The 17,733-nt window shown below is 47.7% G+C and overlaps 1 protein-coding gene and 1 pseudogene across 1 annotated transcript in view; both read right to left on the bottom strand.

Moving 5' to 3' along the window:
- Window positions 1–17,733, bottom strand: part of CDCP1 (CUB domain containing protein 1) — a 59,794-nt gene that overhangs the window by 29,186 nt on the left and 12,875 nt on the right. Inside the window, exon 2 of the mRNA XM_069560891.1 lies at window positions 3,455–3,658. Coding sequence (XP_069416992.1) covers window positions 3,455–3,658 — 204 coding nt within the window. The remainder of the gene's footprint in view (window positions 1–3,454; window positions 3,659–17,733) is intronic.
- Window positions 15,864–16,454, bottom strand: LOC138424782 (large ribosomal subunit protein eL29 pseudogene; annotated as a pseudogene).

Below are 17,733 nucleotides of genomic sequence, written 5' to 3'. Positions count from 1 at the left end.
ACAGAGGAAACTGGCGGGCTACAGTCCATGGGGTCCAAAAAGAGTCAGATACAACCTAGGGACTAAATAACAGCAATAAACTATAAAAACCATTCTCCTACTGAAAGCTGCATTGTTTTGCATGGAACAAAGCGACCAGGGGTATCTTTCCATGTCAAACATTAATACATAGATTTCCTTCATTCTTTAATAGCAATACACCATCCCTTTGAATTCTAAGTATATCAATAGTCTCCTCACCTATGTGAAAGCTTCACTGACATTTTAACTGTAATTTACTTAAACTCATAAATTAATTTTGGGGAGAAACGACACAAAAATTACTGAGATTTTCATCAAGTAACATGGGAACATCTCTCCATTTACTTACATCTTCTCTTTGGTCTTTCAGGAAAATTGTATATTTTGCTTCATATACATCCTATGTATTTATTAAGATTATCTCTAAATACTTAGACAGAAATTTTGAATACTGGCGACCAAAAGCATGCACAGTGGGAATCCTTATGTTGTTCCTTGTTTTCCTGGTAATGCTTCTATGTCTGATGTTAAATATACTTGTTATTTCTTTTTTTTTGGCCACACTGTGCCGCAAGCGGAACTTCCCCTATCAGGGATCAAATCCACGCCCTCTGCAGTGGAAGCATAGAGTCTTAACCACAGGATCACCAGGAAGTCTCTGCTATTGGTTTTTGATGAATACAATTTATTGGATTAAGAAAACATTCCTCTATTTCTGCTTTACTAAGAGTGTTTTTGGGCTTCCCTGTTGGCTCAGCGGTAACGAAGCCTGCAATGCCAAAGAGGTAGGTTTGACTCCGGGGTTGGGAAGATCCCCTGGGGGAGAGCATGGCATCCCTCTCCAGTATTCTTGCCTGGAGAATCCATGGACAGAGGAGCCTGGTAGGCTATAGTCCATAGCACTGCAAAGAGTCGGGCGTGACTGAAGTGACTGAGCATGCATGCCAGAGCATTTTATTAAAATCATTTAAAATCATCTATTAAGATGATCAAGTGTGGGCCTCCCTGGTGGTCTAGTGGTTAAGACTCCATCTGCCAATGCAGGGAACATGGGTTCGAACCTTGGTCTGGGAAGATTCCACATGCTACAAGGCAACTAACCCATCAGCCAAAACCACTGACCCCATGTGCCTACAGCCTGTGCTCTGCAACAAGAAAAGACACTGCAATGAGAAGCCCGAACATCGCAATCAAGAGTGGCCCTCACACTCTGAAACTTGAGATAACCCATGCTCAGCAATGACGACCCAGCACAGCCAAAAATAAATAAACACAACTGAAAAAAAAAAAATCAACTGCAGTTCTTCCCTTTCACATACTCACATGGTGCAGTACACTGAGCTGACTGGCTAATGGTTAGAACTATCCTGTCTTCCAACAAGTCCTCCTGCTCTTGTTGCTTTGGTCTTTCCATGCAATTTTTGGATCTGATATACTTCTATTTTACTTAGGATTTTGGAGGCAAAGCATATTCATAAGAGATTAGTCTATTTTCTTTTTATGCAGTGGAAGAGTTTGACATCAGGGTTTTAAGGACCTTAGAAAATAAACTGTGAAATTTCACCTCTTTCAACGTTCTAGAATGGGGTTTGACAAACCACAGCTCATAGGCCCAATCCAGTCAAACATCTGTTCTTGTAAATAAACAAGGCATGTTCATTGCCCATTTGTTTACCTATTGTCTATGGCTGATTTTGTGCTATCATAGCAGAGCGGGGGAGTTGTAACAGACACCATCTGGCATAGAACGTCTAAGATATTTACTCCCTGGCCTTTTACAAAAAAAAGGTTTGTCAACCTTCCTTTGGAATTGTTTAAATATCACAGAAATTATCTGCTACCTGGAGTTTTATAGGACACTTCTGTGAAACCACCTCTGCCAAACCCAAACCCTTTCTCCTTCACATTGGAGATTTTTTCCAGGCTCCTCCTTGATTATATATTTATTCACATATCCTCCCTTTCTTTGAGTCAATCTGGCCCGGTAAATTTTCCCTGGAAATCATTTTGTCATTCAGATTTTCACAATTATTATCAGTCTCTTACAGTTTCAGCAATCTGCTTTCTATATGTCATTAAATCCATATGTATACATTCACTGTTACATATTTGCAATTTCTCTTTCTTCTTTCCTGAAGACTAGTCTGAGATTTGTCTATTTAATTGGCCTTTACAAAGAACCAGGTTTCGGCTTTGGTTATGGACACTTCAGTTTGGCTGCACTGGGTCTCCACTGCTATGTGTTGAGTGGGGGCTACTCTCTAGCTGCACACAGGCTTCTCATTGCCGGGTTTTCTCTTGTTGTGGAGCGCGGGCTCAGCAGTTGTGGGACATGGGCTCAGTTGAACTAGAGATTGAACCTGTGTCCCTGCATTGGCAGGCGGCTTCTTAACCACTGGACCACCAGGCAAGTCCATAAACATAATTTTTAAAACTGCTTTTAAGTACTTGAATTTCTCTTTTTATGAATTCCTTCTTCTCAAGGTTTATTTTCTTCTTCTTCCTTCATGATCTATTCCAATTCATCTATTTTCAGTTAAAGGTGAAGAAGTTTTCTGAGTATGACTCTGATTATGTCAAAATAGTGTTCTCCTTGCTGTTAATATCTCATTGGCATGCCACCTTAAAATAATTGGGAAAGTATACCTTTAATTCTTTCTGCCTGATTAGTATTTCTTACGTCAATCTCCTATCCCAAACTCGACTTATCATTAATAATGCCAAGTATCTGTAGTTTATTGAATGCCAGTATGTCATACACCTCAATCCATTATTTTATTTCATCCCGAAAACATCCCTATTGGTTGGTACAATGACTCTCGTTTTACAGACTAGAAAACGAGATCGCAAAGCAGGTAGGTAACTTATATGAAGCCGTGCAATCAAGGCACATGATCAGTCGCCCTGGCACTTGAAGTCAAACCAGGTCCCTCGGCAAAGCTGCTGGTTTTTTCCCATTGTAACTACTGGATCCACTGCCCCACTCTCAGTTCCTCAATCTTCCAATTCCTCTGTCCTCCAGCTCCCTTGACTTCCGCTCCTGCTCAGCCAGATGTTTTTAGCACATCAGACAGAGCATCACCCGAGGATCCATAGCTCTGCTATGAGACATTGTGGCATAGCAGCCACAGGCAGACACTCTGGACCCAGAATTCCCAAATACTTGGGGTTCCTGTCTTGCTAAGACACACCAGCTGTGCCATCTTAGGCAAGTGACTTCCTTTGAGAACTTCTCTTAGGGCTGCTTTGAGGATTAAATGAAAACAAACAAACAAACCCTGAAACCATGCAAAACGCTTAGGACTGTCACTGGTCACATACAAGCTAAAGAGAGTGCAGAATTTCAGGACAGGTCTCACCTCTCTAGCAGTAGAGGCTGGGTTAGCTTGGAAAGAAGAGATAGGGAGGCCAGAGTCCACGAGTACGTACTTACCAATGTTCTTTTGGATCTCGATAACGAAGTAATTATGTGGATCCTGGCAGCTAAAGGAAAAGACCTTTTTCTCTCCAGCTTTGATGGACAGAGTGGTTTCCCATCTTTTAGCCATGATGTAACAGAGTTTTGCTGGCAGAGCCTGGGTCCCAGGCTTTAGGAGGACTGTGATGCCGCTTCCACGTGGCAGATCAATCTCATAAGCTTCAGAAAGAAGGAAGAAAAATAATAGAATGAAGAGGATGAACTAGGGCTGCCTACCTGCTGCCGTCCCCTCAGCTGGTCCAGGAGGATGGTCTTCTGAACCCTTTTATTCCTTCCTCCAGGTCTGAGAAGCGGGGTGATACCAAATGACAGTACCATCCTTACCTGCAGAGAAGAACCCGACCACTGTGGACTAGGCCCTGATGTTCATCTCTGATGTGGCTCATTCATTTCTCGAAAAATTAAAAGCACTACACCATGTTCTAGGTGTCCAGAGCAGTATGTGTTCAGATACCCCTATCTGTGCGATATTAAATAGAAACCGCCATATCTCTTCACAGTACAACTGTAGGTAAAAGTCCACACATAGAAACTGTCTTTCTGTAGAGACACATGTTTATCTGTAAAAAGCTGCTGTCCACTCATATGCCCTGTGCACACATATACACAGTAGTGGAGGCTGGGCAAACTTGAGGAAATTAGATATAAACATATTGATCGATGAACTTGGCAAGTCAGAGCCAAACATTGCTCAGACCTCAGACTGGCGCTCAGCAAAATTATGTGAGCAAACTGTATCAAGCAAGACAGACGGGGGTTGGTTACTAAACAGAGAGGTGGGTGCATCCGGGTCAGGATGAACCAGTCCCATCTCCTTCCCATTCCCTCTGCTTGAGGGATATTTAGGTCCTCCCAGGCCAAAAGGAAGAGCTCTTTTTCTCCTGAGTGATCTCTGTTCCTTCCTGGACTTGGGTGCTGACTGTGGTCTCTGGGTGGCTGCTGGGCTGGGTACAGAGAATGGAGGGACAGTCTTCTGGAGGAGGGAACCATGGGGCTCGTCAGTCCTCTGCCCCACCATGTTTGGCACAAACAGCCGCTTGGCACCTGTTATGGCACCTTGTTCACACGCACAAGAGGTGCTCCATAACCGTTTAGCCAGTGAACAGCAGTTTAACCAAAAGCTTTACCTTCCCCTTTCCTTTCTAAAATTTTTAGAATCAAATTTATTGAGACATAATTTACAGACACTAAGAAAGGCCTAAAAGACTTTTGACAACTGTGTATACGTGTGTATGCCACCGCGATTAAGATATAAAAATGTCCATCATCCACAGAAGCTCCCTCGGTGCACTTAGCCACCGACCTCCACTCCTGGCCCCAGAAAACTATCAATTAGTTTTGCCTGACCTAGACTTTCCCGCAAAACAGCAGCTGGCTGCTTTTGCTCAGTGTATCTGAGGGTCACCCACGTTACTGCATGGATCTGCAGTTTGTTTCTTTTCATTGCTGCATAGTATTCCACTGTCTGGAGAGACTGCAGTCTATTCATCTGGGCACCCATTCAGTGACAATGGAGTTCTTTCCAGTTTTTGACCAACCACGTGACTTCATTTTCCCAGAGCTGCAAGCCTGCTCAAGAGCTGTGCTCACTTCTCCTACTCAGGGCACATGTGTTCCCACCTCTCAGTTGCTGTGTACCATCAAACATCTGGATTTTTGTCAACCTCCTCTGAACCCCCTCCCCCTCATTCACTCTATGCCAGGCTCACCCGCCAGCAGCTCTTTGTACGGGGGGTGGAAACTGATCTCTCAATCTGAGATAATGAAACAGAGCAGGACCATATGGTCCTTGTGCCAGCCCCCCACACACCATGGCCTCTGCCTGCCTGTTGCCTTTAGTCAAACTTGAGTCAAAGAATAAGTTTCATCAGAGAAGTGAGAAATGCTGAAACCAAGGAAAACAGTCAAAGAAGACTAAATATTAATGTAGTCGTTAAGCACAGCCAAGAACCTTTAGTCCTTTCTCAATATTCTGAGTGTATCCTGAGAGCTGTCTTATAGATACCAAAGCACCAGGTGGAGAAGTTAACTACACGCTGACCAGACTGTACCCAGGACTTGAGCTGCCACAATTCTGAGAACTGACCGCAAAGAAATGGGAACCAGTGCAACCCGCAACTGAAGATTAACTGTACATACAACAACCAAGATGATGCTAGGCGGACCACTGATGACCAATCTGAAGCTGTTAAGAGATGACTGTGCTGTTTCTGCATGTAGCCCCCCACCCCCGACTCTGTCTATAAATGCTCTCACCCCTTGCTTGTCGGCTGGGGGAGGGGGGTTGGCTTTTGCACAGATGTCTGCCACCCTCCCCCTACAGTTGCTGCCACCTGAAATAAAACAAACTTTCCTTTCCACCAACCTGGCCTGTTTATTGCCTTTTGAGCAGCAAGCTGCTGGACTCCCCGCCACCTCCCCCCCTCCCCAATCCGTTCGGTAACAATAATGAACTGCAAATATTTCCTCGAGGTTATGAGGGAAGAACTTTACCCTCTGGGCCTCTGTTCCTTCCTTTGTAAAATGAGGAGGTTGGGCTAGACTAGCTCTACCTTCCCAGGCAGCGCATCTATGATCAGTATCCAAGGAAACAAGAAGTGATTTTGCCAATGTAAGCTTTCCCAACTACCGCCCAGCCTGACACCTGTCTCCGGCACAGCTGGCTTCGCTACTTTGTTTCCAAGGGGGCTCAGGTTTTGCATATTTTGGAGCAGGGCTTCTCATCCCTCTACCCTCAGCTCCCATCTGTCTCCACCTTGGCCACTGAGCACGGGCTACTTTTGCCCTTTTTCCTGAACACAAGCCTCTTTGCTACCTCAGGGCCTTTGCATGTGCTGGTCCTGGTTTTTATAATGCTCTTTCTCTAGCAAAAGCTGGTTCCTTTTTGTTTTGGGGGTCTCAGCTCAAAGATCAGCTCCTCAGAGCTGTCCGTGACCATTACCCAAAGTGTGCACCCCACCCCAACCCAGCCGTCCTGCCCCTGCTGTTTGTTCATCCTCTGAGAGGACCCACGTTACTCATTCCCACCTCCCGAGACCAGAACGCGAGCCGCTGCCTCCCAGAGGGCAGCAGGAGCTTGCCTGTCTTCCTCAGTGACAGCCTTGGGACCCAAGCAGTGCCTGCTGGGTGCCCTCATGGAGGAGAATTGACGACCCGCCTGACAGCACCGCATAAAATCTCCACATCCTTGTCTTTGCGCCGTTTAGTTTCTCATAGACTTCCCACCATTTCTGTGCTTCAGTTTGGGCTATAAATCTTAGTGGGACTCTTTAGTTCCTTGTAAATCAGGGACTCTGAGCTTTATGATTAACAGCTTCAGAAAAAGAAAACATCCTCTGAGGCAGAAGTTTCTTTACTTAGTGCTTCATCTTCAAGCAGCATGGCCTTTGAGAATCTTCTGAGAGAGGGGGGAAGGTCCAGGGGTTCTTTAAGACACTAGATTAAAAACGGGTCCAGGGACGTGCCTGGTGGTCCAGTGGCTAGGGCTCCATGCTCCCAACGCAGGGGGTCTGGGTTCAATCCCTGGTTGGGGAACTAGATCCCACAAACCACAATGAAGATCTGGTACAGCCAAATAAATAAAAATGTTTAAAAAGAAATATTTTAAAAATGAGTCCAGATGCATGATCAGAAACCCAGTGGGCAGATGTATATCTGAACTGAATACATAAACCTTTGCCTTCTTTTTCTGTAATCACAAAAAAAGGTTTCACCATGTTATTTGTACAAAAAAAAAAAAAGAATTCTTGGAGCACCCAGTCTTTGTGGCCCCCAACCCTGGGCCTCCAGGGGGGCTAACTCATTGTGCAGTGAAGCTGCGATTTGTCTCAAGGCTGCAGTCTGGCTGGCTAGGTTACCAATTTCTTTCTCATTTCTCCTCTTTGGTAAAAATCTTCAAAAATTCTTGACTCTTACAATTACTCTTTTGGGGGCTTGTTTGGTTTTTTTACCATGCCTTGAAGCTTGTGGGATCTCAGTTCCCTGACCAGGGATTGAACTTGGGGCCCCCTGCAGTGGAAGGGCAGTGTCCTAACCACTGGACCTCCAGGGAATTCCTGATTACTGCTACTTTAATTGACTGTTAGACCCTAAGCAGATCAGTGGTTCCCTAAGATTGGAGGTGGGAGGAGGGGATGGAAACAAAGAGGGCAGAGGAGACAGTGTAGGATGAAGTAACTGTTCTGTATCTTGACCATGATGGTGATTATAGGTGGCACACAAATGCCAAAAGTCATCAAAACTTGAAATTGGTAAAGTTTATTATGTGTAAGCTATGCCTTAATAAATTTGAGGGAAAAAAAGAGGGGAAATGTGTTAGAAAGACTGTGTTTCTGCACAAAGTAGGCACTTAATAAATGGAAAGAAGAATAATCATGACCACAGTTAAAATATGGTTTAATAATATTTTGAGGTGGGCTGAGTTTCTCCCAAGGTAAGTGTAATAATTTCATATAGCTTTAAATTAAATCTTGAGGAGAAAAGGCTGATCTCACTAACATTTCTCTACTCAAATCCTCTCTCCTGCTTTTCAGCAGTACCCCAAATAACTCTGCGTATATGACTATCTACCTCATTATCAATGACAGCCAAAAAAAAATGTATGAGCTCTTTCAGAAGTTCACTGTTTTTTCTTTTAAATTCTTTGAAGTCACCTATTCATTCCAACGTTTTCTAGAGTCACATGACAAAGGTCCAACTAGTCAAAGCTATGGTTTTTCCAGTACTCATGTACGGATGTGAGAGTTGGACCATAAAGAAGTGCCAAAGAATAGATGCTTTCGAACTGTGGTGCTGGAGAAGACCCTTGAGAGTCCCTTGGACTGCGAGGAGATCAAACCAGTCAATCCTAAAGGAAATCAACCCTGAATATTCATTGGAAGGACTGATGCTGAAGCTGAAGCTCCAATACTTTGGCCACCTGATGCAAAGAACTGACTCATCGGAAAAGACCCTGACGCTGGGAAAGATTGAGGGCAGGAGAGGAAGAGGGCAACAGAGGACGAGATGGTTGGATGGCATCACCGACTCAATGGACATGAGTCTGAGCAAGCTCCGGGAGATGGTGAAGGCCAGGGAGGCCTGTCGTGCTGAATCCACGGAGTGGCAAAGAGTTGGACATGATTGAGTGACTGAACAACAACAGCTACGTTCTAGGGACCATCCTCGGTGCGAATGATTTAATAGAAGCAGCCAGAGTCCGTGTCCCCTGGGGGTTAATAGTCTAGACTAAATGATCTGTGAAGGGCTTTAAAAATGATAAAGTTCTAAGTCAGAATAGGGCCTTTGTGGGACCTGGGAGTCTGAACTGGAAACTTTGTCTCTTTTTTTAAACCCCAACAGTAGGAGGTAGGGATTCCCTTTCATTTACTTTTTCTCCAGATGGAAAGCCAAATGTCCCAATGCTAATGATTGAGTATGCCAGTTCTTCCTTAATGAACTGCTGATGCAACTTCTGTTGTTGCTTTATTTTGGGGTCTACATAACCCAGATTTTCATCCAAACTCATTTTGGAAATAAAAAGCAGATGGAGCCTTGTTAGATGAGTTAAATGACTCCCTTGGGTGGACTTTTAACATCTAACCATGTTTCTCTGCCCTGACTTTGAGATGAACAACCTGGAATGCTCTACGGTCAGGCCCTAGTTCATCCCTCTCCTTCAGTGCCCCAGACCAGAGGATCCCCATGGTCCAGAGCCCAGTTCAGTTCAGTTCAGTCGTGCCCAACTCTTTGCGACCCCATAGACAGCAGCATGCCATGCTTCCCTGTCCATCACCAATTCCCGGAGCTTACTCAAACTCATGTCCATCAAGTCAGTGATGCCATCCAACCATGGGTCGGAGCCCAGGCAACACTGAAGGCCTTACCTGCCTTTGCAGAAGGAGGGATCTCTTATTATATCTGTTTTCATGTAGCCAAGGCCACATTTTCACTGGACTGTCATTTTCGACTGCTCCGCCCCCTCCTCCTCCTCAGTGATTAACATACCAGCTGGAGGGGGACAGCCAGAGGGAGAAGATAATGATTCAAGCATGTATATACTTGAAACCTAGACCCTCTTTACTCAGCCCCTCACCAATACTAACCCCTTGCGTGTTGCGCTCAATCGCTCAGGCGAGTCCAACTCTTTGCCACCCTCTGGACTGTAGCCCGACAGATTCCTCTGTCCGTGGCATTTTTAATGGCAACCCATTCCAGTACTCTTGCCTGGAGAACGCCATAGACAGAGGAGCCAGGCAGGCTACAGTCCGTGGGATTCAAAGAGTCGGACAGGACTGTGCAGCTAACTTTCAATTTTCACTTTTATTTCACTATCATAAAAGTAGCAGAGAGATCCCACCCCCCACCCCCCACCCCCATCCCCGGCTTGAGTAAAATAACTTATAACTCATTTATCACAAACGCTTAGAGTTTGAGAAGGACACCTTGCTTGCACATCTTCCCTCTTGCCCACTCCCCACCATTTGTCATTCCTTGAAAAGAAAATTTCAACCCTGTAGAAGCAATCTCAACCTCCTACCACGACCCCCAGCCAACCCCCACCAGTCACGCTGGCACATCTGAGTGCTTGATAAATGCTCTGTGACTTAAAGAAAATAGGTAGGCGTCTTCTTCTTCAGCATCTCTTTCTTTTGTCTCCCCAGGAACTTGGTATTTCGTTGGTCTGGTTATTTTTAAAGATCTATTACCCAAGTTCACCGGAACCCAGACAAAGCTCCAGATTCCAGTGTGATTTCGAGAGCTCACGGGGCTGAAAGAAATCCAAGGCGACCCTTACGTTAGCAGCGCGTGGGAGGCCGGCTGGAGAGCTTGCAGGCACCACACGTGGGCACGTGAGTCACAGCTCTCGTCTTCAGCTCCCCTGCCTTCTGACCTCTCCTTATTAGGATGCCTTGCGGAGTTTCTGCCTCACCAGCAGCTCCTCGGGCGGGAATTTCCAATTGTTTTAATCACCACCATTCATTATTCACCATTCATTAGTCACCTATCACAGGATATTATACAGATGCCCCTGTTACTCCTTCTCCCTGCCAGCCTCCGTCTTTGTAAGGGAGGCAGATGCAAGGAAGGGGATTCACCAGGGAAACACCAGGAAGTTATCTGTTCCCAGATGTGGCCAGTACAGGTTAAAAGACTGCCAAATGTGATTTACAGTTTCTTAGATGGGTCAGAATCTGCTGCCTCTGGGTGTGGTTTCCTGGGAGACTCTGCTCTCATCCACTCTCTCTGTCCAACGAAGATGAACAGAACGGCTCCCGGCCAGGGTCTGGGCTCAGCCCGGGCGCCAGGAGACACATACGAAATGCCCAGGTTGGGAACTTGGACACAGGAGCCAGGCGGTACGACTGTGAATCAGCGTGACTGATCAGTTGCAGCCCGCATGGGAGTCAGATTCCCAGGCAAGCCCACAAGGAGATGATCGCTTCTGGGGAAACAGCCCTGTCCTCTTTAGGGAAAATATCCCACTGCAGACCCACATCTTTCTCTCAGTGGGTGCACGGGGCTGATGGCTGGAGTCTGCTCCCCCACAGAGCAGACCCATGCTTTGCTGGCTGAGCATCAAATAAAGTGATGATTTGATTTTAGGGGCCAGGTTTGCAAAATTCAGCTTGTTAGACTGTAGACGCTCACAGCACAAGAGGCAGAGGAAGAGACACCAGCAGAAGGCACGTGGTTCACCCTCCCACCCCCACACCCACCCCACAGGTCACACCATTCCCACGATTCCTCCCGCCTCTACCCCTCAGGGCCGCAGTCCCCAACCTTTTTCCACACGGGGGACCAGCCTCGTGGAAGACAATTTTCCTACGGCTGGGGGTGAGGCGAGGGGGATGGTTTGGGGATACTTCCAGTGCGTTACGCTTATTGTGCACTTATTTCTATCATTATTACATCAGCTCCCCCTCGGGTCATCAGGCGTTAGATATTGGAGGTTGAGGACCCCTGCTTTATGGGAGGCAATTGCTGAATTCACAGAACTGAGTTTGCCTGTCTGTCTGCCCTATGTGACCCCACCAGATAGTGAGCAACTTGAGGGCACCAAGGAAGGTCAAGGTACTCTGAAGATGCTGAGGTCAGCTATGAACTGTCTGGGGGTGGTCAAGGAAGACTTCACAGAGCAGACTCAAGAGCGGAGTTGAGAAAAATGAGTAAGGAGTTTGCCTGCAGAGAAATGGGTGTCAGGAAGGATAGGTGGAGGGCAAGGCAGGTGCAGCATCACAGGTGTGAAGAAGACCTTCTTTGTAGCCACTCCAGGGACTCTGGTTTGCCTAGAGAGTGGGTCGAGGAGGCTGGAGACAGAGGCAGGGGTCAGGCTGGGAAGGGCTTGGTTGTTGCCACGGAGTTCGGGCTTCACCCAGTCACCCAGTGGGACCAGGATACCTTGGCAGCTGTGTGTCGTGGTGAAAAGCTTGGATGCTAGAATCTGACTGCCTGGGATCAATTCCTGGCTTGGTACCACTTACCAGCTTCGTCCCGCTAGACAAACTCCTTACCTTCTCTGTGTCTTACTTTTCCTCCCTGCAAAGGGGCATAATAATGGAATAGTTGTAAGGGCTAAATGAGAAAGTACCTGTGAATTGCTTAGAACGGTGCCAGGAAGTCAATCAATGATATTATTGTTGATATTAGTAATGACAGAGAGCACATTATAACTACTGGGGCAGTACTCGTGGGGTGTTGTTGAGGGTGTGACGTAGAGAAACAACTGCTGCAGCAGCTTGGCTCTCAGTCTAGAGCCCAGAGTCCTGGCTGGGCTGGGCTGGGAGAGGGCAGAGCAGGTAAGGTGCCTAGGGGCAAACCATCACACTTGGGGTTGTGCAAGGGTGAATGCTTCCTTACATTTTCCACACCTCCGCTGCCCTGGCCTAGCCCTGCCCAACTATTATTAAGGTCTTTCCACGTGTGTTGATTCATTCAAATTCAGCATCCCTTTGAGGCTCAGAGAAGTGACCTCATGTCCCTGTCTGCTGAGCTCAGGAGGCAACTGGGAGATTCTGGTTTGACCTCTGTACACTTGCCCTCCCCACCCCGCAGGGTACCACATTGAGCTGTCCTCCCGGAAGTTGCCAAAGCTGGTGGAATCAACCAACAGGAGGGGAGGAAGACTTGTGACCAAGTTCGTGTAATCATTGGCTGACACCAAGGGCCTGAGCATGGGTACCAACACAACCCATCAGAACAGGGCCTGTTTTGGGAGCGAGTGCCAGACTCTCACACCACCGAAGTTGAAGTGTTATTAATCCAGTGGACCTGGGGCTGCACGGCCTGCAGGCTGTGGAGGAAAAACTGGTGTAGCCACCCTAAATCTCTTTGGCACGGCCTTGGCCAGGTCTGTTCACGGACTGGCAAACCAAGGGGAAGTCTCACCAACAGCAGGAAGATCAGCCATCTTCCGGCCTGGAAATAGTTACTTTCCCACATTCACAAAAGGACCACAAGGCAAACTGCTGTTTCACAAACTAACCAGTCTTTCTTGGATGGGACGCCTTTGGAGTCTAGATACCAGGCCAGCGTTCAGAATAACACTGAGTACTTAATACGCGCAGGCTCTGTGCTTGCACTTGATAAAATGCCCACAGCCACCCCACGGAGCAGGTTCTAACATTAACCTGCACTTTAAAGATGACAAAGCCGAGGCTCAGAGAGGTCAAGGAACTTGCCCAGGCACATGTGATTAGTAAGAGGCAGGGCCAGGTTGCAGCCTGAGCAGCCTGACATTGGAGCCCAGCACAGGAACACTGGCTCACGGCAGACCCAGCCCTGCCCAGGGAATTCCACACACGGCCAGCCAGGAGCCTGGGGATGGGAACAGTCTCCTCTCCCCAACAGTCTCCTCTCCCCAACAGTCAAGCGAAATGGAATGAAACGTTTTTGAGCGGCTGGCTTGCTAAAGACTCTTCAGGCTATCAAAAGGGACAGGCATTTGTTTAAAATAGTTAAATAGGCACTTTGTTTCAAAATCATTTGCAAATGTGGTTCTGAATTTAAACTGAAGGTTGATAGTTCCCCAGAATTCAAAATGTTTGGGGTGTGGTTCTTCTATGTGATTTTTTTTTTCTTTTTGGCAGTGACTCTGGACAAGGACCTGAAAAAAGGGAACCTGGCGTGTTGAGACTTGGGTGGCTTTGTGAGGCTTGCCCAGGGGCTGTGGGCATGGGAGGCAAGTGGCTGAGTTGGTGGCAGACAAAAAGCAGCCATCATTCTGGAACGAAGCACTGGGTGTACAGGGCTAGTGCCAGGTCGTGGAAGAAAAGCATCTCTAGAAACCCGGGCTGGAGAGGCTCACTTCTGAAGGCCACTGTTAGTGGGACTCATGCGCGAAATCACACCTATGTTTAAGGAGAATTCCCCAAACCCCCTCTACCGAATCTCCTTCCTCTCTACTTGGCTTTCAAATCTCAACCCAGACCTCTGGTTAGCTGGGGAGGAAATACCTTCTCCTGGTAGGAGACTCCCACCTGTCCTTCCAGGTATCAGAGCTGTCAAGCTGCTCCCTCGTCTGCTGGTTCGGAAACCAGGCAGGGCCTGATTGAGAAGGCACCCCCCCCGCCCCCCGCCCCCGGCCACTCCACCCACCTTATTCCCTGGGTTGGTGTGGGAAAACCAGCCTCTTACAGTACAGGGCAAATCTTTTCTCTTTCTCGGGAGTAAAAAAGAAGTGCCCACACACACAGCATCCCCACAAAGAAGTTGAGTGGGTCCTCCCAGGTGGCTCAGCAGTAAAGAATCTGCCTGTAACGCAGGAGATATGGGTTCAATCCCTGGGTTGGGAAGATCCCCTGGAGAAGGCAATGGCAACACAAGCCAGTATTCTTGCCTGAAAAATCCCATGGACAGAGGAGCCTGACGGGCTACAGTCCACGGGGGTCGCAGAGTCAGACACAAATGAGTGGCTAAGCACATATGTGGTGGTTGGGCCGGGGTTGGGGAATGCTTCGGGCTATTGTTGGAAGTCTGGAGGGACGGCAGGCCATAGGACCGGGCCTCATTTCAGCCCCCAAAAGCAACTGAAGAACTCGCCAGCCATTCTGACAGGGACAGAGTGAAGGGACAAAACAGGTCATTAAATAGTTACTCCCACTAGGGGATTATAAGTAGGAAAAATATGGAGACCCCTGTGAGTTAATGATGACTCAAGAGAGTTGGTTTGCTTAACCACAAAACCAAGCAGGCTTGCTTGGCAGCAGAACCATACAGCAGAAGCATAAGACGTGCCCCCAAACAATGAAACAATGGCGCCATGGAGCCCCACATCCTGCCCAGTGAGCTCAGTAAGTTAGGACACGCTCTCTGCACAGACACACAAAAACAATCTGTGGACCTAGCTTGACCATGCAGGGACAAGAAAACTCCCCTGCTCAGCTTGCAGGAGGAGCTGATGATGGAAGCATAAGGTCTACTCAAGAAAGAAAAAGAAGTTCTTTTCCCCCTTCCCACTTTTCCTTCGATTATTAATGACTGTAGCCCAGTAAGTTCTCAGGGCACAGCATTTCTCGCCCATCCCCCTTGTAAACCTCACATCCTGTTCTAACAAATCACTTCTTATCTATCACTTTTGGTGCCTCTCTGGTGGCTCAGATGGTCAAGAATCTGCCTACAATGCAAGAGACGGGGGTTTGATCCCTGGGTTGGGAAGATCTCCTGGAGAAGGAGGGTTACAGTCCGTAGAGTCACACAGAATCAGACACGACTGAGCGCCTAACACTTTCACTCATCTATCACTTTGCTCTCCCTGAATTCTTCTCTGTGATGAGACATGAAGGACTATGGAACCAGAGCTCTCTGGAGCTCCTGGAAACGACACACTCGGTTTCAATGCCAGCACAGGAGCTTCCCAGACTCCTTAAAGAACAGGGCCACACTTTAAATCCATACACTAAACACTGCAATCATCAGTCAACACACCAGGAAGGACTGGACATCGACCACAGTTATAAACAAAGGGCCTGGGGGTGACCAAGTACAACCTCACACCAGGGTAGAGCTGGGACCCAGACCTGCCCTGGGTGGGGCGGGGGCAGGGGTCAGGGCAATGAAGAAGCCGCAGGAGGAGGGCCAGGGCACGTATAAGAGACCCGGAGGGCCCAAGGACAACTGGTGCTGCGGCTGTTTTGTTTTTTGACAGATCCTGCCTCGGGCTCATTTGTACAAACAGCAGAGGAGGACGCCAGCCCCATGCAGACAGCAGAGCAGAGGGATCACGCCCGCCCTCCTGTCCTCACACTGGCCTCTGTGCTGTGCCATGTCGCTGTAGTCGCGCCCGACTCTTTGGGACCCCATGGGCTGTGGCCCGCCAGGCTCCTCTGTCCATGGGATTCTCTGGGCAAGCATACTGGAGCGGGTTGCCATTTCCTTCTCCAGGCCTCTACTCTGGAGCCTTTGTAGGTGTCTGGGCACCTTTGGGAACCAGAGTACGAGCCGCAGCTGCCAGTGACTGGGCGTTCGTGTGAGCCTTGGCCCGGGACTTTGGCTGGCAGAGCCTGAGACTCTTGGCAATGTGGGCACAAGCATGTTTCCTGGGCCAGGGGTGAACAATGCAGGCAGGCTGACTAAGTGTGCAGCAGCCCCTTTGGGATCTTGGACTTGACCTCCTTGGACTCCGTGAGAGCCTCCACAGCCTCAGCACATCCACTCCTGGCCTTGGCACTGTGGGCCAGCATCTTCTTCAGGCCCTTCTTCCGTGTTTCTTGGCCAAGTGCACGTTACTCAGGGAGCTGGGGTCCACCCCCTTAAGAGATTCATATCATTGTGATCGGGGTTGCTTGACGCCGTTTCTGTGCCCTTTTCAGGACTGGTTGTGGGTGGTGCAGTTCTTAGACTTAGCCACATCTGCACCGGGGCCCACAGATCCCAAAGCATCTGGGACTGGAAGGGTGGTGCTGCCATTGTAAGAAGGCTGACTGCGGCCATGTGCCTCCAGGGAATGGTGAGCTCGGTCCAGGCCAGGTGCTGGCATACAGAGATGCCCAAGGCTGGGCCCAGCCTGTGGAGTCACATCCACAGACTTCAGAGCTCGAAGGACATCATGTTCCCACCTGCTCAGTGAAAGAGACCCACAGTTCCCATTAAAAACTAGTTTACTATTTTCGTATCTCTTAGAACAATCATGGAGACAATAAAATAAACTTCAAAGAGCAATGTTAAAAGGAACCTTGTGCATTCTCAGTCAATCCGACTGGTTGAATTGTTTAGCAAAACAGAGGACCGTTGTGTCCACGCATTCATGTCCTCCTCTTAAATCCTGAATTCCTTAGGAGAGAAGTTTATATGCAGTGATGCATGTACATTTTCTAAAGTAGATGATTCTCCAATGCAGATACTAACGATAGGCTGTTTCCACGGCTTGTGCTTTGAATTATTTGTTTTTAAGTGGAGATGGGTTTGCAGGGGGCCATCTAAATCCTTCTGTTGTGTCTTTCCCTCTTATGATCAAAGACACACACCGTATACGAAGATGTATCTTAGAGACACATAACTAGGCAGTGAGCTCTGTTTGGATATCGTACGTGCTCCATCTTGTCCGACTCTGTGACCTCATGGACTGCAGCCCACCAGGCTGCTCTGTCCATGGGATTCTCCAGGTAAGGATACTGGAGCGGGTTGCCACACCCTTCTCCAGGCAATCTTCTTGACCCAGGGATCAAAGCCCAGGTCTCCTGGGTTCTTTACCGCGGATTCTTTACCACTGAGCCACCAGGAAAGTGTTTGGACCACAGTCTGGAGTAAACAAACACATCTATGTGTAGACCCCTCTGAGATCATGGCCATTTTAAAGCTTCTTGCCACCCTAAGACCTGAGCTTTAACATTTAACTCCAGACTGAATGGAACTGTACAGAGTGGAAGGATGATTTCAAAGAGTTTACACAGGGAGAGAAAGCTGCATAGTAAGAGACTTTGCACTCGGTAACTGCGGAATTAAACAAACATACTGAGTTTATGACCACTGTACATAATTCACGATGATATGCTAAAGTGCCACAGGGCCAGTGTAAATCACATTAACATCTTATGAAATATTAAAAATAATCATTTTGTCAGACCTTGAAGTGTTAGTCACGACGACCTTAAAAGTCACTGAGGATCACAAGGACAGATGGGGAAGAATCAAAGGAGCACAGTTAAAAAAAAAAAAAACCACCTGGGGACTTTCCTAGTGGTCCAGTGGTTAAGAGTCTTCCCCTGCAGGGGGTGAGTGTTCAATCTCCGGTGGGGGGTTCCCACATGATGCGTGGG

The sequence above is a fragment of the Ovis canadensis genome, chromosome 19, assembly GCF_042477335.2.
Source record: "Ovis canadensis isolate MfBH-ARS-UI-01 breed Bighorn chromosome 19, ARS-UI_OviCan_v2, whole genome shotgun sequence".
NCBI lineage: Eukaryota > Metazoa > Chordata > Mammalia > Artiodactyla > Bovidae > Ovis > Ovis canadensis.
Note: the sequence above shows the minus strand (reverse complement) of the source record. Positions and strands in the feature narration are given on the sequence as shown.